Source organism: Rosa chinensis, chromosome 1, assembly GCF_002994745.2.
Source record: "Rosa chinensis cultivar Old Blush chromosome 1, RchiOBHm-V2, whole genome shotgun sequence".
In the NCBI taxonomy this organism is placed as follows: domain Eukaryota; kingdom Viridiplantae; phylum Streptophyta; class Magnoliopsida; order Rosales; family Rosaceae; genus Rosa; species Rosa chinensis.
The window spans coordinates 24,528,791-24,552,168 of record NC_037088.1 but is presented as its reverse complement, the minus strand read 5'-3'; the positions used below and the strand labels follow the sequence as shown (position 1 = coordinate 24,552,168).

At 36.8% G+C, this 23,378-nt stretch overlaps 2 protein-coding genes across 2 annotated transcripts; both read right to left on the bottom strand.

The window, feature by feature from the left end:
- Window positions 1-4,846: 4,846 nt before the first annotated feature.
- Window positions 4,847-6,108, bottom strand: LOC112182780 (ABC transporter I family member 19). The gene is made up of 4 exons (XM_024321322.2): window positions 6,029-6,108; window positions 5,628-5,671; window positions 5,286-5,422; window positions 4,847-4,984 (listed from the first exon to the last, which is right to left on the bottom strand). The coding sequence occupies exons 1-4, from the start codon at window positions 6,106-6,108 to the stop codon at window positions 4,856-4,858; spliced, it is 390 nt and encodes a 129-aa protein (XP_024177090.2). The 3' UTR covers window positions 4,847-4,855.
- A 2,230-nt stretch (window positions 6,109-8,338) lies between these two features.
- LOC112203943 (probable L-cysteine desulfhydrase, chloroplastic) lies at window positions 8,339-8,953 on the bottom strand. Its single transcript, XM_024344842.1, has one exon. It carries the CDS (start codon window positions 8,951-8,953, stop codon window positions 8,339-8,341), a length of 615 nt encoding a protein of 204 aa, XP_024200610.1.
- Window positions 8,954-23,378: the final 14,425 nt, after the last annotated feature.

Here is a 23,378-nt window from a genome sequence, read left to right as displayed (position 1 = left end):
AAGTTCTTAGGAACTCTAGCTATCTACTAAATCCCTACTGACCCTCATTAGCAATTGACATGTTCCTACTGACCTACAATAGGATTACTTTATTCCTACTTATCCTTAGTAGCAAAACCTAGACCCACATAGGCGTGTATGGTTTGCTATTAACCCTCATAGGCATATCTAGTTTGCTATTAACAATCAGTAAGCATATCTGATTTGTTATTGAGCCTTAATAGCCATATCTGATTTACTATTGAACTTTAGTAACCATATATATATGAATTGTTATTGAACCTCAGTAGCCATGTTTGAGTTGTTATTGACCATCAGTGATATTTGATTTGTTATTGAATGTTAGTAACAATTGTGTGATTGTTGTTACTGGTGAATGTTTGTGTGTAGCAGTTATGTTTGAAGCATTTACTTTTAGTTTTTGTGGTTGAATTTTAAGATTTTGGTGTATTGATTAGCTAATCCCTTTGTTACTGAAGGTCAGTAACATTTGTGAATATGGTCTTGTGGAGGTACTCACTTCATGATTATTCTTCTTGTGTTATATATTCAGATCAAGGCTGCTATTGAGGTTTCCAACACATGGATGAGGTTGTTCAATATGGTCTTTGGCGTCGACCTAGTGGGACAACTGAATTTTGAAATTTCATTATTTTGAGTCAATTTGTGAGGAACTTGTAGTAGTTTACTTACCTTTTTATAATAAATGGAACCTTGATGTTGTCATTTCTATAGAAGCTTAATTTTAATTACAATTAGAGTTTTGATTATACTTATTCAAATTCCTTTTTTTGTTATTGTTTTTAGTAAGTATACTGATGGTCAGTAACAATGTTAGTAAGTATACTGATGGTCAGTAACAACATTAGTGAGTATAGTGAGAGTGACTATCAATGTTTGTAAGTGCATTTACTCAATAAAAATACCAGTTACTAACTATCAGTAGCATTGTCAAAAGACTCTTAGTAGCCATCGTAAATATATTGAGTCTCAGCAGCAGTTTAGCTTTTACTATTGAGTGAGAAAATATATTTCTTATAAGCTTCTAAGACTCCACAATTCATCTTGTTGATTTTCGTTGGTCACTTTGTTTAAGATTCATTTATGGATTCTTATTTTCCTTTTGAGTCCTTTTCTTTACTTCCTTTGATTTGTATTTGGTAGTAGACAAAGTTTCTCATTGCTACTAACAATCAGTAGCAGTATCCATTTTATTACTACCGTCAGTAGCAATATACTTTTTGTTGCACTTTGAGAAAATTTATGTTATTTCGAAATTTTATGGTTTTATTATTGTTATTGAACATTATAAGCAATATCATAATCATGGCTCTGCCTCAATAGCAGTAGTCTATTGGTCACAGTTTAAATCTATTATGGACATTGTATTTTCTAATAATACAGTTTAGGCAAAAAATTAGTGTTAAAATGAAGCGCAGCTAGAAAAATGAGACAACTAATTCTCTCAATATGTTACTGACCCTTAATAAGTTTCTAGTTAGTTCTAAAGCAGAATACAGAGATTCAAATGAATTCTTTTTGGTAGAACAATGATAAACTCGTAATACTGATAATAATAGTCAACTGGCTGACATGAATGAGTTGGTAGTTCGGTACAAAGGGAAAGAAATAGATGCGGTGGCATTCTCGTAATTAATTATAAATTTAATGTCTAATGTTTAATTTCAGTTCATCTCCGTGTTTTGATTGTGGCCGCACGAGTTTCCAGTCCCCCCATTTTGCGCATGGTCATTTGACCATTTGACTTTACCTTAATGGTAAATAGCTCTAAATTCTATGTGTAATGGTTAATTTGCACGTGAGAGATGATTCGAGGGTTAGATAATACTACTAGTTAAGAGAATTACGCTGAGTGTTTTCGAAAATTAGTAGTATTAGGCTTGGTAAGGACTTTTCCGATCCAAGCCTACATTAGAATGAATCAGATAAATGGATTAATCCGCTGAGGCTTTTCATTTGGGCTCTTATCTAGGCATTTAAGATGGGCACGTTTTTGTAGCTTGTTGAAATGAATTTTCTGTTTTTACACTTAGTAATTTCCGAGTGGTATTGGTCTAGGTTAGAGAAGTCGATCATTGTATATAGGTTTATTTGTTTTGTTTTTATTTTAAGTAGTTTAGGAACCAAATTTCAAAACCCCCCATTATATTCTTTTATTTGTTAATTGACCTTTCTGTGTAGGTGTACCCTACAATCCCCGGACTGAACGATCTCTGCTTATCCTATACTGACAACTACATTTTGCAGGGTTAAATTGTGAGGCTATTTTAGCCGAATTAGTCCTGTCAACTACTAGAAAAACATAAAAAAATAGTTCAAATATTTCTTTAGTGAGTTAGGAAAGTAGCATCTGTGCCTAACTGAATAAGCAATTAATTTATGTAAAACTTGCAAGCATAGGATTAATTAAGCTTTATTGATTGTGATTGATTATTCTGTGCAAGCATCAAATTAAAGAATAGAGAAGAAAAAAGCTGGGCATATGCTCTTCTACTTGTTTTTGGCATATTTACTATGCAATTGATTGTAACTATTAAATATGTAGTTCTAAGTTATTTTTTTTTTCTGTTTTTTTCTTTCTTTCTTTCACATCACACAAAACATATGGGGAAGAAGAAATCCACTAGTAGTGAAACAGAGGGAACTGAAAAATCAAAAGTTGAAAACAAAGCATAGGCTGTTCTTTGTTAAGTTTACTTGCTGTTCTTTGTTACTGATGGTGCTTTCTTTTTATTAATGGTGGTACTATCTTTATTAATGATACTTCATATATTCTACCTTATGGAAACTGGTCTTTGTTAATAGATTGATTACTTGTGCTTGTTTGTTGATGTTAATGTCGTGGGTGTGGCTATTGCCACCCTATTATTTTCTTTGTTCACCCTACTTGCTCAATTATTAAATTTACTTATTTAACTCATTTATCTTTCCAAGAATATCCTTATATGACATATCCAATTAGAAAATAAATATTTTTAACAAAAATCTCTTATTTAATTTATACTCATAAAAAATTAAAATTTATTAAAATTTCCTTAAAAAATCATAATCTAATTTACTCCTATTTTTTTAATTTTTTCTTTCAATTTCAATGTTTTTATTTTTTTATTTTTTTTATCAGGAATTTCAATGTTCTCTATTTCAATCTATGTAAAAAGATTAGTAAATTTACAACAATAATCAATGAAGAAGAGATTGATTTTTTTTCTTCGTGGTTTAAATTTTTACTTTCGGTGTTCACAAAGAATTTTGCAAAGATTTTGATGAAGTTAAAGGTAATGGTTTTGTGAATTGAATAACGAATTAACGATGAGGAGGCAACAAAAAGACAAAAAAATAGTAATAAATTCAAATTTGGGTTGAGAAAATAAAGATTAAGGGTAAAGCTATGGTATGTTAACATTTCTCATACATCAACTATTTTTACCTCTCTAAGGACTCATGTTAATGTGTTATCACTTTGAGGACTAGTATTACTATTTTCAGGACTCATATGATAAACTAAGAAAATTTACCACATTAAGGACTCATGTTACCACTTTGAGGACTAATATTACTATTTTGAGGACTCATGTGGTAACTAAGAAAATTTACCACTTTAAGGACTCATGTTACTACTTTGAGGACTAATATTATTATTTTGAGGACTCATTTTACCACTTTTAAGGCAATTGTATGCATGTCATACGTTAACACATTGTACAATTTTCCAAAGATTACACGACTACAAAAAGGTCATCAGACGACGGTGAATTTGTGTTGTGTGATGATCACCAAGCTCACCGTGGTCTAAGTGAGTGTTGTGTGATTGAAAAATCAGACAACGGTGATTTCACCGTTGTGTGATAATAGTTTGCTCAACAGAAATACCTATTTCCGTTGTGTGAGTTCTGCGCAGCATGTGCCTGGCATGGCATGCGCAGCGATGCCTCGGCACATTCAGACAACAGAAGATGAAATTTTGCCGTTGTCTGAGATTCATAACACACAACAGGTATGACTTATTCTTTGTTGTCTGAGATTCATAACACACAACGGATATAACTCATTCTTTGTTGTCTGAGATTCATAACACACAACTGATATAACTCATTATTTGTTGTCTGAGACTACTAACAGACAACGGATATAACTTAATATTTGTTGTCTGAGGTAAGTAACACACAACTGAAGTAAAATGATCTCCCTTGTCTGTTGATTACTCAGACAACAGTGATCATTTTATTTCTGTTGTGTGTTATGAATCTCACACAACAGAATTTTGTTTTCTTTTGTTGTTGGTTGTTAGTTCACACAACAACTATATTTGGTTATCCGTTGTGTGAATACTGTAATCAATTGGGTACCAACTAGTGACTGTTGTAGGAGAAGCCTCAATTTTGAACTCTTTTACATTCATACAACACATTGTTTTGTATTGTGTTGTATGACTAAACCTTGAACAACAAGAAGAATATCAATATAAATGTTTGTCCAGAATAATGCTCAATATATTACCATATAAACAATACTCTAATCCATATATATCATTCAAGAACCATTATTCAAGCATCAATACATTCAAGTAACAAGATAATGCACCAAACAAGAGCATTCTTAGCTAGCTACACATGAATAAAAAAAACTAAGCTTCTAGCATTGAATGCTTATCTCAGCTTTAAATTTTGCAGCTTCTTGTTTGTACCGTTTAGACCTGGAGATAGTGCCAGAAATGAGCAATCAATTAAGATATGAGAGTATCAATCCGTCTTGATCTATAAGGGAACTCATCACCTGTCAACATACAAGGGAATGAGAGTATATGTGTTATAACTTTAACATGAGAGTATATGTGTTATAACTTTAACAAAAAGAGATCAATGATACAAAGCCATACCTGCTCACATTCTTCCTTGAAGAAATCTAATAAGTCCATCCTAGGAACAACATCCAAGTCGACTGTTACCTCATCAAGCAAGAGAACCTGGAAGAAAATGAGAATGCTTCCACTTTTTAAGATGCCAAAAGAAAATCTACCACATTTTAGCCTACCAGAGTCCAAAGACAAAATTATAAAGTCAATAGGTGGAGATTCTATAATGTGCAGGATGTACCCCAAGCGTGGAATGAAACATGCAGCACTCATATAATTCTATACCATACACAATTATCATTAGAAAGATGCAAAATGAAGTTAAAATTTAAAATCATCTTAGGATCTTCTTAAGAGTGCAGGGCGTTTCATTTTTTTGTTACAAACCCATATATATGAGATCCTATGATACCTTGAAAGGATGAAGAAGTCCCATGCAGATTTGCACTCGGCGTCGCTGCCCATCAGATACTTTATGCATTCGCCACTTGAGATCTATATCAAGCAGCTCAATCAACTTTTCTCTCCTAACCGGATCAGTTCCTTCCACTGCCACAATTTAATTTCAACAATATTTGTGATGAGAAAGATCTAATATATCCTATTCAATGACACAAACATGACAAAAAGGTAGCAACACGAATAAACACTCCAAAAATCGCACAGTAAATATTATTAAATACAGTATGCTCTGACTTTACTTTTCTTCCTGATTAAACTGGGATACTGTAGCATGCTAGATAAAATAACCCACCTCCAAATATCATATGTTCAGCAGAGTAAAGGCATAGTGTTTTACTGATGTCCAACAATTTATCATTAAGTGAACTAAGAGGGAAGCAGAAGAAGAAACCTTTTCGGTGTGGGATTGGTAAAAAGAGTCAACTTTGGACTGGGGAGTGATGCCTTTAATGATAGGAAACCTCTTCTCCTTCACTACTCTCCCTTTTACGACTGCTTTAGCTTTGCTCTCTTCAGGCTTCAAACTTCAGGCTCCAAAATATTAATACTGGAAAGTACAAAGAACACTATTAATACTACTTCTCTGTTGTTTCTTTTATTATGTCTTCACATAACCCCTCTACGGATTCACTTGGAACACCTCTAACTTAATTCAACACTCATCTGCTGAGACAAACTGATGATGAATCTAACCTGCTCGCTGTGGCCCTGAGGGAAGTAATAAGCAAGACTCCCCACTTGAGGCAAACAAACAAGGGGGCCGGCGCAGGCATGCCATAACTCGGAATTTATGGCCTTCCGGGACCCTGAAAATAAATAAGACCATATAGAATGAGGCACAATATTTAATAACTTGTGCTAAAAATTAACAAATACACACCTTAATTAACAACATCGGCATCAATATTCAATTCTCATCAACCTCAAACAATAGATCCTCTTAGAGACCTGGGATAGGAGTATGAAGGTAGCATAAAACATAAGTAGAAAGGACCAGATGCAATTAGAACATATAGATAGGTGGAATCTGTACAGTTCAAAAAAAAAAAAAACACAAACAAACAAAGAAATTACAATAACAAAATGATGTAGAATAACTCATTCCAACAGATTATTACCTTTTCTTGATTCGTGGCATGGCAATGTCGCATGAGTAGTCCTTTGTCAGAAGTTCATCAATAAGCTCATCCACATGAGTCAACGAGAAACCTGAGACAATGAAAAGCAAACTTGAGTTAGCGTGCACGTAAACTGACCAATGGTAAAGAACATTTATATAGCAGTTACGAAATAGTAATCAGGGTGATCATAACTTACGTCCATCAACCAATTTACTTCTCAACTTCCGATAGTCATTGTACAGAGGCTCTAGGTACTGGTAGACATCAGTATCGCTGCCTGTGATACGCAAGTAAAATGCACCAAGTACCCGAACATATCTGAAACCCAAGTAAAAAGTGTTAAATCACATTGAAGCCAAGTACTTGAGGATATCGGAGGTTCATTGTTAACCAGAAGGCTTTAACATGCATATATCTAATTTTCGTAAAGGGAACCGCTAAAAATTAGCCAAGACAAGCTCTTAAACTGCTATTAGTTTCCCCAATATAGTTCATCATTGTGCAAGCATCTAAGAACTTGAAATTTGACCGAAAGTTTCAGTTTCCTCAACTCTTAACTCTTAAAGAATTTTTTATCAAAAAAAAAAAAAACTCTTAAAGAACATACCTTTTACTGTAACAATAACAACAGCGACGCCATTTTCTCTCGACTTATGAAATAGATCTCTTGCCCCATCAGGGGTAATAGATGGAACAACTTGGGGCAATACCTTTGCAACTGCAACAGAGCAAACACATATAAGCAGGCTTCCCCTCAAAAATAAAGTTTAGAGTGACATCAATTCCTAGTCAAGTATGGTAAAATAGAAGGTATGAAATTACCTAATTTCTCAGTATGGCGAACATCATCAATCAGCAAAACTCTGTAACTATCTCCACTTCCAATACCTCTCTTGTCCTTCAGTCGTCCAATATCTCCTCCTGTGATTACAATACCTCTCTTACGCTCAAAGGCTGCAGCCTTTGGGGAACCCTGAGCACAAATTATGAAAGGGTATGAGAAAGTGCTTACACATGAAAGGATTATATCACCATTTGTACAAAATAAAATAAAAATGTCAACTGAAATTAACCATATAAAAGTTGCTACCTCTTTCGATCTGACGTCCCACCACTCATGAGGCTTGGTAAGGAGATCTTTCCACACAAGGATATTTTTCCACACTAGGATATCTTTCTGTGATTCATTCATATCATCCTTCTCACTTGCCACTATAAAAGAGTATATATATGAGAAGCTAGAGGTTGTTAAAAGGAAAAGTAGGGTAGCAATTCAGTTTTAGACTATGATGCATGGTCAAGAGTATTAACTACAACAGTGCATCAATGTGGATGATGGCATCAATAAATGTATGTTTTTCTGCCTTTCTGCCTAGTATCACTGTTGGAATTCAAACTGAGTGATAGATTCCATGCCAAGCAAATTGTAAGTAGGAAGCCAAAGAACAAGACTTTGTCAAAATCAACAGACTCCATATGCGGTTGTAAAGATAATTGAAAACACTTGATTAACTCAACCTGGGCAACATCAAATTGGTAATCGGAAATTATTTGGCATCTCCATAAAGAACATTTTGGTTGTAAATATAATCTTTCCCATTTCAGACCAACCAAAATGTTGCCCCACCAATGACTGTTCTCAAACTCACTAGATAATTCCCAAAACCAAAATTAGCTAAACCAAGCTTCTGAGAATGGAGTTTAGTTCATTGCACATTGAAATTTACATGGACCAAATAAGCATGTCAGGTTCAAGGTTCTCTGATTTAAATACCTAGCATCCAAGTAAAGCAGAATATGTAATATAAAGTTTATGCAACATCTAAAACAATATTAGGGTCTGTTGTGTTTTGATATTGTAAAAACCTTCAAAATGAACTCTTCACACCAATATTAGAGGCATTGAAGTAATATGATCAATCACAGCTAACCTAACCCTCCTACCATTAGCCTTCCCCTTCTCCAAAGCCTTCTTAAACTCGGTTACAATCTCATCGTTGGAATTCAAAGGAAACGGCAAGGGTACCTCAATGACGTGCCCGCCGGCGCGAGTGACGTAGGCCTCAATCGACTTCTTGACGGCGCCATAGGCGTAGTGGAGCATGACGACGACGTCGCCCTGCTCGAACTTGCTCTCGGAGAAGCCCCAGGAGGCCTGCTGGAGGACGATGGCGGCGGCGGCGGTGGCGTTGTCGACTATGGAGACCTCATCGACGTGGTCGGCATTGATGAGGGTGCGGGAGTGGAGGATGCCGGCTTGGAGGTGGTTGAAGTAGAAGTGATCGGGCTGGGAGAGGTACTTGAGCTGCCAGCGGTGGAGGACGGAGTCGGGGCAGGACCCAAAGCTGCCGTTGTTGATCCGGGCGACGGTGGGGTCGTGGTGGGAGAATTCGGCGGCGATTTCAGAGGGGGTGATGAAGGAGAGTTTGGGCTTTTTGGAGGTGTGGGTGTTGGAATCGCCGTTCAAGGTGTGGTTGTGGTCGGGGGAGGAGGCCATTGCTAGGGGAGGAAGATTTTAGGGTTGGGGTTTGAAAGGGGGTGATGAGATTGAAGAAGAAGAGAGCATGAAATTGAGACAAGAGAGATCGAGAGACTGAGAGAGAGGGGTTTCGTGTGGGGGGGGGGGTGGGGTGGTGGGTGTGGGTTGGGCGATTGGGAGAGTCGTGGGGAGGGGTGGTGGAGAGACGGGGGTTTCACAACTGAGAGAGCTCGAGAGAATTTGTTTCATTTTTCTTTCGACACGATGTGGCTTGGGCTGGGTGGGAGGCACAATTAAACTTCCAACAAATTCTAAAGTTGCTCACACAACAGAAACCTAACAAACTGTTGTAAGAGTATCAAAATGTCAAAACATGGAGGGAAATCTGCCGCATACAGCAATTTGGCTCAAAATGTTGCCGCCTATATGTTCCCACTTTCACTCAACAGAAAAGTATAACTTCTGTTGTCTAATTTCTACAGCTTGCACTAGGTTTACCTTGTGGAAGACATTCAATCAAGCTTCCTCAAAATTTGGCATCCAGTTTTCAATCACACAACGGAAATATAAAGCACCGTTGTATCAAGTAGCACAAATTTCAGATTTCAAGAGGCAACCAAGGCTCCAAAGTGGAGGGAAATCTGCCGCTAATTTTTTTAAGACTTAGACGACAGACATTACTTAAGTCCATTGTGCAATGTAGTTCTGATAAAAAAGTTATCACTTTGTTGGCATTCACACAACAGAATATAACAAGTACCGTTGTGCAATAAAGCTTACTTAAACAGACAACGGATGATTTCTGTTCCGTTGTGTGATTAGTGTTGTGTGATTAACTTTTTGTAGTAGTGTTAATGTTATCCAATGAGAAATTAAGTCGTTTTTGTATTTAATTAATTACTTATATATATTTTTTTTCTTACATATTTGGATTTTAGAAAATTAGTGTACTTCTTAGTCATTTTGCACTTGGGTAATATAATCTTTCAATAATTCAAATGTTTGTAGGGTGAACAAAGAAAATGGTAGGGTGGCAATAGCCGCACCCTAATGTCATTTATATGTTCAAATTTAATGAGATAGTAATACATTGCAGGTTTGTTCTCTAAAGTATGGAAACTTCCTAGATTTGAAGAGATAGAGGACAATGCTGATGAAGGAGATGATCTGGGAAGACAAGAAATTTAGGTGTTAAGAAATACAATTGCACAAAGTCTAATGAATGCATCTACTTAGCATTTAATTGCAAATTTGAATTGACTTTAATAGTTCCCGTTGAACTATGGATGAGAACCTTTTTCTGGACTTATGTAAAACATAATATGTATATTAAAGATTTAAGGTAAATCTTTTATTTGATCCAAACAATATATAACCAAACAAATTACTAAAAACATAAAACTACTTAAAAAATTTGTACAGTTAATATACACATTTTTTAATAAAAGCGATGCATTGATAATTTGAACTAGTGTACAAAAACAATACATGAGAAATTTTTTAATTTAGTATGGTTACATAAGCAGAAAACAAAATTATGTATTTTTGTAGCATTTTTTAGCATGTATGACCATTTTGGTAATTATACACAACCAAAGCACTTTTTACTTATGACAGGATTCACCCCGAATTTCACCCTGAAATCCGAGGTGGCCCTGTGGGGCCCACAGTAGGAATAACTCTACCGAAAATTCGGCAGAGTCACCCCTAAAATGAATTACCCAAAACCTGTAGAAACACATTCTCATTGCTAATAAGCCATCTTTATTCTTCTGGAGCCGCCTTACTCCCCAAATCACAACAACTCCACAATTAACCACTGATAACTTGAACCATACAACATAAACCAAATACACAAGTGCAACTCCCAAACTTTACAACATTTGTCCCACAGGTTATCAGAGCAATTTAAAAGAGAAAAAGAATTCATAATACAAGTAGGCTCAACGATTAACCTACAATATGAAACAACTGCAGCAGATGCTATGCCTCGAATCCTACTATGTCGAACCAGCTACTCTGCAGACTACGCATTTGAAACTGAAGGGCCCAGGGGAAAGTAAGTAAAAATAAAATGTTATCGTGAGTGGACAAAAATAAATAATTGTAAAGAAGAGGGAGTTTATACTTTCGCACATTTATTCCTTTATAAAAAAAATTCAATGCATGCAACATTTATAAAACACATTTCTTTAAGCTCGAAAACTCATGAGAACATACCAGCCCCGCTGGTTAAACAAAATCGGACTAGCCCCGCTAATCAAGTAACAACAAAGTATGGGGAAGAAGTCATCACCATACGAGTAAGGGAGCCTCCCAGGCTCGGGTCGGAGTGTCCCACACTCTTGAGCATCCCATGCTCTGCTCAACTCACCCGCAAACACATAGTAAGCGGGGAAGAGTACTAATAAGCTAGCTAGCAATAAAATAATACGACCCAGGTATGGTGGGTTAAAATCATACGAAAACTGAAAATCAGTAAGGCTTCCCCAATATCTCACAAGAAAAATACATATTCCAACGACGTGGCCCCACACGCCAGAATATTCTCAAATTCATAAACTAATATGTGAGATTAAAAGAAATCCATGAATCTCAACGAAAATCCCATTTTCGAAGATCCTTTGGGAAACTCAAAGTTGACGAATGAAAACAATATTTCATTTCGGAAATCACCTGGGAAAATAATTTGTTGAAAAATCAACATAAATCATAAATTTAAATCCGAGCATAATAAATTCATATCCGATGTCATGATGGAAAACTAATCAATAAATCAAAGTAAATCCGAAACCAATTCATTTCCGAAATTAATTTATAATCCGAAATCAAAATATAGATATACTCGATAATTGAATCGATAAATGAGTAAATCAATAATTCAGAAAAACTTTACATGCATCATTAAAATCAAAGGTCCACTCACAGTATACGGCTAACGTGGTGCCCAAGTGTGGTGACCCGAGAGGGGGGTCCCACAGCGCCGCGACCCCGAGCCAATGAGAAACTGACATGTCACGAATGACATCCCGATAACTCATCAACCCGAAATGGCAAGGCCTTTTTGGGTTCAAACTGTTGGTTTACAAAACAGTTTCTTGGACAAGTTGTTCTAGCAACCAAACAACACATTTTCAAAAGCGGAATTTGAAATGGGCTAAAAGTTTTGGGCTTGCAATCGGAGCCCAATTTGGAAAATAAAATAAATCACTAAGTAACTACAAGCATGGGAGATGCGCCCCAGGGTTACGGGTCTCCCGGAATTTTTGTAAATCAGTACGAAATAAATAAACAAATAAATTAGTGAAAAAGTAAATAAACAAATTACTTCAAAATCCGATAAAGGACCAAAACCATTTCTTGATAAAGTCAAAGAAGAATACGCCAAGCCAGGCATGTGCCTCCTCTATATGCTCCCCGACCATATCCTTAAAACCTGCACACTGTTGTAGGGGTGAGCTTTCGTCCTCGCATGCCCAGTAGGGGCCGACCCAACCATGCTAGGTTTGAAAGATAATAATAATAATTGAAAATATTTACTACATAATATTGTGCACGTTTATCGAAAAATATTTTAAAAAGAGGCAACCACAAACATTTATTTCTTTTATAAAGCATATGTATGCTTCACACAATTTGGAGCTCCAAGATACTTATCTGCCGGCTAAACTCAAACAAATCGGTGACCAACCTGGTTTGTCATCCTTCGAGAACCAGCCAACTACTCTGTAGTCCTTGTAACTACAAGTAGCGAAAGTGTCCATTTCCTGGCCCTGAGTCTCCTATGACTGGTTCACTGTCTGTACTCACTCTTCCTCGACAAACATAGGAGCACAGCCCCCTCTGGAGGTTCACGGTTATCGACACCGTGGGATCCCTAGGAATCTATGCGTCTAGGTCCCATTCACTTTCAGGTCACAAGTACAGACATACGATGGGTACAGTATCTCAACATGCAAGTCTAGCCTCAGTTTTCGTAATAAGCAAATAACAGTTATGGAAACACGCATATCGCGAGGCATCGACTAATGAACAACCAAAAACGTACTTTCAGGCAACATATTAATATACTAGAGCATTCCACACATAGAAAAGTCTCTAACAAGGAAGGGATAGCACATCCTACCTAGAATTGGAGTGCTCGCCCAAACTTAGCTTCACTTCTGACCCTCGATACTTCTTCCAATTACATGTGTACACGCTCGAGTCCTTTATAATAAAATTAAACCAATAAGTAACTTGACGTTAATAACTTAATCAATCGAGCACCAAGGCATTCACTTAATTTCCTTAAAGTCCATTGAATTATCCTTTAATATAAAAATCTACTATCCATTCCCAAATAATCCGAATGGTATTGCATTTGAACCATTTGGGATATGGTAATTATACTTAGCACTTTGACTTCACTTCTTTAACCTTTTTACTTTAGAGAAACAAATCACAATTTCCATTCCTAAACAATTCACTTAACGTAGTAAGCTCATTCGGGATATGGTGATCGTACTTCTTTCCTTAATGTAATTCGGGTAAACCGAGTTGACATTTTTACTTAATCTTTAAAACTTAAGCAAACAAATAGTGGTTATCATTCCTGAACAATTTCGTTTCTTAATTTCATTTCAGGATATGATAGCTTTAGGGTACGTTAATCAAGATTTTGACTTATTTCGATTATCAACTTCTCTACATAACTAAACCAAATCAATCATCCTTTGCCCACCATGCAATATGATATTTCCAGATAACAGATTCACCACTTTAATTAATAAAGCCAAGCTTCTCAATACACAAGCAATTTCATACTCAAATCATTACTACATCAACTTCCCAACAAAACTAACAACTCTCATAAACACTAATCATTCCAGTATTGCAAACCAAAGTTCAATTCGTGTATTCAATGAAACCACAACTTCAACATATACAATCAGATCACGACAATATACTTTTCCAACTTAGAAGCCAAATTGTCGAAGCTGCACCTCACCTCCACTAATCCTCCAGATTCCCTAGTATGCAAAATAGGATCAGAATTAATCTTCAACCAATTTCTTATCCCACACAGAATCTGCACATGGTCCTTACCTCTTCCAGTTTCAATTGAAACTGACCTAGCAGTCTCCTCCTTCTCTGAAACTCCAAAATGCAGATTCCACGAACCTCATACCCCAAAATTAAACAATAGGTTATTAGGGCTCACCCTACTCAAACTAGAAGCTACAGCTAAAGAGAATCACGAAATTACCTAACTGAGAAGTCCTGAAGATCCCGCGACCGTGAGTGGCGGAGTTATGGTGGCCCACGCGCCTACAGTGGCGCGTGAAGCTCATTCGGTGGTTCTAGTCTGAACTAGAGGTCGGGGGTCTAGGGCTTTGATAGATCGTGAAGCTCTGATTCCATCCTTGGAGGCGTCGTAGCTCAATTTTGATCGGAGGAGACAAATCGATCTTAGCAGAAGCTAAGACTCTGGCATAAGACGTGTACGGCGCTCTCTGGCATGGGCAGTCAACAGGGATTCAAGGTTTAGACGTCCGGCGAGTTCTGAGTCGAGAAGTGATGGCGGTGTGGCGAGTTGATGGCCGGAAATCAAGGAAAGCCAACGAGCAGTGGCATCGCAGATTTGAGGAACCTGTGCGGAGGCTGGAGGAGATGCATGTGGACGGTAAGGCTCGAGTTTAGGTGTTGTGTCGACTGGTGGAGGCGGTGTGATGAGATGGTGGCCAGAGCTGAAGTCTCCGGTGGTGGCAGAAAGAAGGAGAGCGGAAGAGAGAGGTCGGGGTCAATGCATGGTTTCGATTTGCCATGGGTTTGGGTCGCATCTTGGCGCAGAATTGATGGGTGGTGGTAGTTTTGCAAGGTGGTGACAGGAGATGGGGGTTTTCCGGCATTGTCAGTGGGAGGACGAGAGAGAGAGAGAGATCATGGAGAGAGAGGGGATGCGGCCGAGAGGGAGAGAAGAGAGAGTTTAGGGTTTTCTCAATGGTTCCCCTTTCTATTTATACTAAAGAGTGTGAAACGATGATTTTACCCCTGCGACAAATTACGGAATTCTCCAAGTTGATCACTTCTGGGTTTTGGGCTCGTAGCTTTTTCTTTCATTCGTTCTTCATCGGAAACTTCCTAAGTTATTTTCTCAGCTTCGTCCTAGGCCCAAAACTCGATTTCGTAAAAATTAAAAATTAAAATCGTCACTACAAGTCTACAACTCAATTCGTTTTCCTTTCAAATTTGCTTCAACGATCTTTTTGCTTCAATGAACTTTAGTAACCTTCTAGGCCCAAATGAAAGAATCTTGGCCCAAACTTAAATTATAAGGCCCAATGGGTGGCTCGACACCAAAACAATCTCCGAATCGATTTCTTCAAGTAAAACACCTTGCGAAAATCTTATTGACAAAAAATTACCTTCTAAAAATTAAACAAAATTTTTTGGGGGCTCACACCAAGCGTTAGGATCCTCGTCAAGCGATGGGTCGGTACCTCGTCCTATACATAATTATATTTCTTAAACAACAATTAGATAAATAAATACGATTCTAAAATGAAACCTGAAAAACCCCACGTAACCAACATCTCCATTTCTTTCCGAATTCAAGCCAAACTTCACCATTAATATCAATCCGTCGATTAAAATATTCCATATCGGAAATAACTGAAATCCGAAGGTCGATTCCCACAAATCGACATCCGAAACTCCAAACTTTGAAAATTCACCATCAATGTCAAACTTCTCCAAAATTCCCCAAAATCACTTATTCAACCTCTACAACAAATATAGGATTTAATTTGTTGAAAAATTGAAATTAAAAAGCTGCCCTACACGCCGCCGCCAGCTCCAATGGCCACCAAACTTTGGTAGCAGCTTCGTCTCTACCATCCAGACAACTTTCTCAACTACAACAATTTCAGAAAGTGGCCGGAAGTATCTCAACAATTAAGGAGAAGCTTGAACCCGATTCGTGAATAGTGACCCAAAACTTCCCGCCGTCAGTTCTTTCTCCATGTCTCGATTCTTTGCACGATCTTTGAGGAGGATAATCTACGTCTCGAGGCGCTCCTAATGGACTTGGTCTGACAGGTTTTGGTGGCCGGAGTTGGGAGATCGATGCGTTGACTCAAAACGGGGCTGTGGAGTTCTCGGCAATCTCCCGCCATTTTCCGACCAAGGTACAGTGTTCCACTGCCACACACGAGTCGAGGAAGAGGAGAGGAACCGATCGATGGTCGTAGCTCGTCCCTAGGTGGCCGGATGAGAGAGATGGCCGGAGTTGCAGAGGAGAGAGAGAGAGAGAGACGCAGGGATGAGGAGAGAGAGAGAGAAATGAAAGTTACCGAGGTCCACAGAAAAAATTCAAATTTATACTACTTACCATCTATAGTAACTTTCGTAATTCTCTTATAACTTCTGTATACTAACTCTGATTTTTACATGCCACATATGCACGCGCTCGATTTAACGTCCTCTACGATTTTCATGAAGAACATTTTCTCAAATTTTGACTCGAACAACAAGTCAACTTTTAGGGCCACTAAAAGTATCGAAACAAAGTAAAAAGTGAAAGTAGTTGTCGTTTACCGTCCAAATGACTAGTAAACGGGTAAATTGAGATTTGAGACGTTACAACTTACCACTTACCAAACACTCAGAAATTGTTTTTTTGTTGTCACAACACTTCTAAAAATAGTTTACCAAACACCTCAGCTGCTTCTTCTCACAGCAAAGCAATCCTAAACTGGGTCAAAGAGTGATTAGCTTGCTTGGGAGCATCAAATAAAGAATGTTTGAGAATATACTTTTTCCTAAAAATATCAACCCACCAATTATCACTGTCAGTGAGAATTTTCCAACCTAATCTGGCTAAAGCCACATTGTTAAAAAAGAAAATAGGCCTGATACCAAGGCCACCAAAAGATTTAGGAAGGCAAACCTAGTTCCAAGCAATAGGAGGGGAATTAGCAGAGCTTCCCCAAAAGAAATTTCTCATATTTTTTGTCAATAGCCTTAGCAACTGGAACAAGGCATTTGAAGCAAGAGAAAACATGATTCGGAATAGCTGAAATATTAGACTGAAGTAAAGTAAGTTTCCCAACTCTAGAAAGAGTGGAGCTTTTCCAATTTGAAAATTTTAATAAAAAGCTCCTTAGAGTTGGAGGGATCCTTTCAAAAAAAATAATAGTGTATTCCCAGGTATTTATCTATTGTAGACTTGTGCTGAATACTAAGAATATCATAAATTTGACTCTTTACAAAGACATTAATGTTAGGAGATAAGTAAATAGAGGATTTATCTAAGTTAAGCTGTTGTCTAGAGCAAGTAGGAAAATTAACAAGGATTCTGTTGATATTCCTAGCTACAGCAGGAGAGGCACTGCCACAAATTAAATAGTCATCAGCGAAAAATAGATTAGCAACACGAGATCCTTTGGGGGAGGAAAGTAGCCCAATGTGATTCTTAGGACTAGCAGCAGCAATGTTTAGGTTTCTAATTAAAGGTTCCGTGCACAAAATAAAAATGTATAGGGCATTGGATCTCCCTTATGGATACCTCTAGAGGGCCTAAAATGGCCTTTAGGCTTTCTATTTATAAGAATAGAGAAAGAGGCTGAAGTAAAGCATTCCATAACAAGAGAGATCCATTTAGAGTGAAAACCAAATTTGGAGGGTGTGTTACTAATAAAAAAGGTCCAATCTAGAAAGTCATAAGCTTTCTCAAGATTTATCTTGACAGCCATGACTCCAAGCTTGGCCTTGATCTTATTAAAATTAAAAAAGATCTCATGAGCTATAAGAATATTGTTCATTATCGATCTGCCCGGAGAAAAAGCTCCTTGATTTATAGAGATCCACTTACTCAACAGTGGTTTCAGACGAAAATCATAAGTTTGGAAATAATCTTGTAAATTACGTTACAGAGGCTAATAGGCCTATAATGATTGACTAGTTCGGGGTTCTCAATTTTGGGAATGTGAACAATGTTAGTATGATTAATTAAGTTAAGAGAGGACTTATTTGATAAGAAATCAAAGACTAGAGTAGTAATACTTCCCTTGAGAAGAGACCAATTCTTTTGGAAGAACAGAGCATTTAGACCATCCAGGCCTGGAGCTTGTAATCCTCCAATTGAGGAAAGAGCCTGGAACACTTCTTCTTCAATAACTTCTTTCAAAAGAGACTTATTGTCTGAATCAGAAATGACAAGGTCTATTACATTTATAAAGCCGATATCTGCACCTTGGCTTCCTTGATTTGAGGCCGTAAATCTCTTTTTAAAACTCTGCACAAAAACATCACTTATGTCAAAATGGTCATTCACCCAAAGGTTGAGATCATTCTCAATGCGAACAATCTTATTTCTCTTTTTCCTAGTAGTAGCATGTTGAGTCACAAATTACTTATGCAATTGTGCCCCATAATTATGAAAATTGATTTGTCTTCCATGCTATTTTACCCTTTTTAATCCATTTCCTTTTATTGGTAGAAAACCTTGCATTGAGAATAAAATGACTATATGAGGCTTGAAATGCGGAGATTTGAAGCTAGGGGTAGAAGACACGGAGATTGGAAGAAAATTGCAAATCAACTTTTCCGGCAATTTTTCCAGTGAACTTTTCCTGCAACTTTTCCGGCAAAATTTTCCAAAAAAGCCACTCATGGAGGGTCCTTTCTCCAGCAAAGGAGGACCATGGTTGTGAGAATCTCCCATCACTTGAAATTCAAATATCTCCCTACACCTTGTCCTTTTGTCACCTTGCCAATTTGGGACCATTTGGGGGACAATGGTGTAAGAGTAAGAGCATTTCTTGCACACTTTGGGACCAAAGAGGACACACATAGCTGATCAAAGAGAGGCCAAAGACCAATTCTTCAGCATTCTTGACTCCATTCAATCATCTTCATCCTATCCAAGATCCATTTTTCTCTATAGAGAAGACACCACCATTTCCACCACTAAAACCACCATCTCCACCTCTAAAACCTCCATTTCCACCACTACAACCTCCATTTCCTCCACCACTCAACACTATAACTCACTGTAGAGATTCCAAGTTTCATTATTCTTACCAATATCAAGAGCTTGGAGTAAGGAGAAGGAGGTGACTACCACCACATCATGTTCTTGGAGACCCATCTCCACCACCTCTTCCAGCATCATCAATAGTCACCCTTTACTCCCTATCTATTTATATATTTGATGTTTAATAGAATTTTGAAGCTTGTATATCTAGCTATGTGTGAGTAGTGAACTAGTTGGGGCTAGGGTTGAAAGCTCTAGCCAAACTTGCTTGTATTGATGCTGTTGTTTATAAATTGATGCAAATTCATGTTGTTATTCTCACATGCTAAGTCAATAGTTCAATGCATTACTTAGACCTAATCAATTTGAGTTATGTGTTTGCCATGACATGAAGTTTTTCCTAGAGATTGATTACCTTTAGGCAAAAAGGGAGCATGAAAGCACACCATGTGTGCATGTGAGGGTAGTGAGCTAAAATCACCTAGAGATATGATTGGTTTGCTTGCTTGGTTATCTAAACTCTAAGCTTTATGCATTTAGGGGAAAAAGATTGAGACCTATCCGATAATTGAATTTGTCTCTAGATAGTTAGCTCTAGACTTATCCGGTTAGAGTTAATAAAATGAAAGGGGTTTAATCCTTAGTAGTCCTATCCGGATGCTAAGAGGGTAGTTGGACAATTAGCTTTGCATCATTCATATTCAATTACTTTAATGCTTGCAAGGGAGGCAAAATGTGAAACCCGATGCCCTAACTCCCATCCATTTGATAACAACTTGTGTAGTTTAGCTTAGTTTATACTACTTGTTTTCATTGTTTCAATTTGAATAGAAACCAATCTCAAAGTCAAAATCAAATCTCTACACACCATCTTGCATATACTCACCATGAACTTTGGTTCACTTGTGAGCCTTTGTTTGTGATTGTACATTTACATATTCTTCTAGTTTTTCCTTAGGTTTTCCCTAGCTAGGAAAGGATTTACCAATCCTTGTGGGTTCGACATCCTTACTTAATCCCCTATTCTATAACTTGTACTTCTTGCACTTGAGGGTGGCTTCAATGCTAACAAGTTTTTGGTGCCGTTATCAGGGATTGGTGTGAAATCCAATCCCTACCTCGGGTAGCCTTAGGGATTAGCTAGAAATTTCCCTTGTTTTTATTTTATCTCTGTTTACCGACTAGTCGTTGGTCTCCGCCGACCAGTCGTTTGTGTTCATTTCGTGTGATTTTTGTTTAGCCGACCAGTCGTCAAAAATTTCTGACCAGTCGGTAAGAATCGTTTTAGGGTCAGAAGCTCACCGACCAGTCGGCAAGTGTCGCCGACCGGTCGTTTCCCTTGTTTTCAGCAATTTTTCAATTTCGTGTTTTTGGTTTCTTTTTGTATCTTAACTTATGTTCTTACCTTTGTTTTGAAATATTATAGGTGTTTATGTCTCACAAATCACCTACAAGTATCCCAAGGATCAATTCAACATATTCTACTCCATCATTTCCAAGCACACCAAGTGGAGACAACATATCTATTAATCAAATCTTTGAAGATAGTGGTGAAGAAACTCGGATACCGCAAGAAACTCTTGATCTCATAAGGAAATTGGCGGAAGAGTTGCAAGCTAAAATTGCCCGGATACCCACAATGGATGAACCACGCCCCATGAAGGAGTACACTTTGCCAACAATCTCCAATCATCCAAGTTGCATCGTGCTTCCACCATGTGCCGTTGCTTTTGACATAAAGCCAGGGACTATTGCAAACTTACCCCTTTTCTTTGGCTTGCCAAGTAATGAGCCATACTTGCACCTCCAAGAGTTCAATGAAGCATGCTCAACCATTCAACTTTTGGGTATTGATGAAGACAACTTGCGTCTTTGACCCTTTCCTTTTTCATTGAAGGACAAAGCCAAGAAATGGTTGTACAAGTTACCCCCAAATAGTATCCACACTTGGGAATGTAAAATATTATTTGGACCTAATATTATCTACATTAAGTAAATAACAAATTGATTAAGCTTATTACAATAAATAGGAAATATATGAATTATCTACCTAGACACCTAATGAGCTTTAGTATGTCACTCATATGGTTAGGAATCCATTTTGATAAAGATAAATATCTAATTAGTTCATATGATAAATTATAGCATCTGTCAAATAACTCATTGGCTAGAATTAGGGCTGCCATTTGGTTTGGTAAATACCGAACCGACCGAATACCGACCGAATATTTGAGGTTTGGTAAACCGAATCTTGGTAACCGAAATCGAAATAACCGAAATCGAAAAATTCCGAAAAAGTTGGTTTGGTTTTGGTAAATACCGAATTTACCGAAATGCTAGGGTTATATATATATATATATAATTATGTAGTCATTTATTTTAATATGTATGAATATGATACATTGATATGGAAGATATATTTAATTTGACAAAGTATGTATTTAGTTTTATAATGAAAGATTATTATCTGTTTTGTGATATTTTGCTATCATATGATTTATTTAATTTGTCAGTTTTAATTTTAATAAACTACATTTTTTAATAAGATTTTTAATTTTTTAGTTAATTGAAATTAAATCATATACATTTTATTTATATTTTTAATTGATTTGGACGTTTATATCATTTTAAGTTACTGTGTTTCTAAGGGTAACAAAACTGCAATGATTTTTCTCCCCCCAATTTTCTACCCAGGTAAACGTATATTGATCCCATGAGAGGGTAGGGGTGAACCTTGTCCTTGGTAGGATTTGTGATAGATTGACTACTGGTATTTTAGTTGTAAAGGTAATAACGCCATTACAATTGACCATGTGGATCGAGGTTAATACAAAGATGAAATCGGCTTATATTTTTACCATAGGCGTATCTTATCCCATTCTTTATATCCACTAGTTGGTTATCCAATGTATTGATTTTTTCACTTGTTGGTTTTGATAGGTATACATTTCTACATAACCGATGAATATGGTAGACAACACTAGTAGACATATAAACATTTCGTGCGAGCTGATAAATAAAAAAAGTCTGTGGTAAATCTGACTTCATCCACGTATTCATAGCATAGTAATAGATATGATATGAAATAATCGGTCTCGTTTGTCGTCGTTTCGGTCTCGGTCAATGCAGTCAATCTTCTTTTATAGTAATTTACCAAAATATCCTTTTCGCAAATTTGGCCTTAATAATTCTTTCTCAAATCCGATTTTTGTGCCCTTTGAAACCACAGGCTCATACAGACGAGCTCCATCTACCAATGTGAAAAGTTGCAACTCAAAATCTTGTTTCAGTGTGGTTACCCTTTAAGAACTCTAATTAATAACTATATGGACAAAAACGACTATTGTTAGTGATCATATGGATTGAAGTCAAAATGAGGACGAAAATGATCAAATTTTTAACTGTATGTTTAAAATATTTAATCATCAAATCCAATCAACGTAGGAAATTAGCATAAATTAGCATTTTTAACTCTATATAGAAGACTAAATTAGCATTTTTGTACCTTGGAGGTAGCTTTTGTTTATATCAGAAAGAACCAGGGATGCTCATATTTAGAAAGAACTTAGTATCCTCATTTCAGCAGCAGAAGCTGATCCTTTTGTATTTTGGAAAGTAGAGTTGCACAAAGATCTCTAGCTATGTATTTAAGGACAATATCTTTTGTATATGTCAGTTATGAGACTCTAGATATAAGAGTGTTATTCAGTTTCTGTAAAGTCGTATTGTTTGATTCTAATTTAAATTTTGAAAATATATTTGTTGTTAAGTTTGGTAATACCGAAAACGGAAATACCGAATTTGGTAAAAATAATTAATAACCGAAAGTTTTGGTTGGTAATTGGTAAGTCAATTTCAAAACCGAAAGCTTTGATTTTGAAGTTGGTAATACCCACAACCGATTCGAACCGACCGAGAGGCAGGCATAGCTAGAATCAAGGATTCTTTTATGGGAAGACCTATCTAGCTTGTATATATAGGTGCTTGAAGTCCCTATTTACTGTGTGACAAAACATTCAGTCTTGCCCCATAGAAAGGAGTTAAACACATAGTTGAGTAGAAGATTCCTTGCGTGTGGCTGCTTGAAGTTTTGGAGCTCGGATTATTTGTGTTGAATAGCTGTGTTGCTGCTACTGCTTTTGAAGGAATGGTTGTTGTGCATGAAGCAGGTGATGCATCTCCTCTTGTTGTATTCTAACTCATATTGTATTGATCATTTGGTTGTGTTTATGCATTTTGTGAAACGATCTTGGTTTGCTCATTAAGTTAACAAATGGTATCAAAGCCAAATTTCACAATTCATAAATCAGTTTTAGAAGATCAATTCATTGTATTTTAAACTAGAGTTTTGTGTTATGTTGAATTGCAAAACGTTTTGGGAAATTAGGGTTTTGGTTAACGCTAAAATTAAAATCGGATAAAGAT

Coding starts and splice junctions, on each gene's coding strand:
- LOC112203943 (XM_024344842.1), bottom strand. CDS start 8,953: ATGGCCTCCTCCCCCGACCACAACCACACCTTGAACGGCGATTCCAAC.
- LOC112182780 (XM_024321322.2), bottom strand. CDS start 6,108: ATGCCTGCGCCGGCCCCCTTGTTTGTTTGCCTCAAGTGGGGAGTCTTG. Junction 5,672..6,028: donor CTCAGGGCCACAGCGAGCAG/GTTAGATTCATC, acceptor GTTGGACATCAG/TAAAACACTATGCCTTTACT. Junction 4,985..5,285: donor GACTTCTTCATCCTTTCAAG/GTATCATAGGAT, acceptor ATTTTCTTCCAG/GTTCTCTTGCTTGATGAGGT.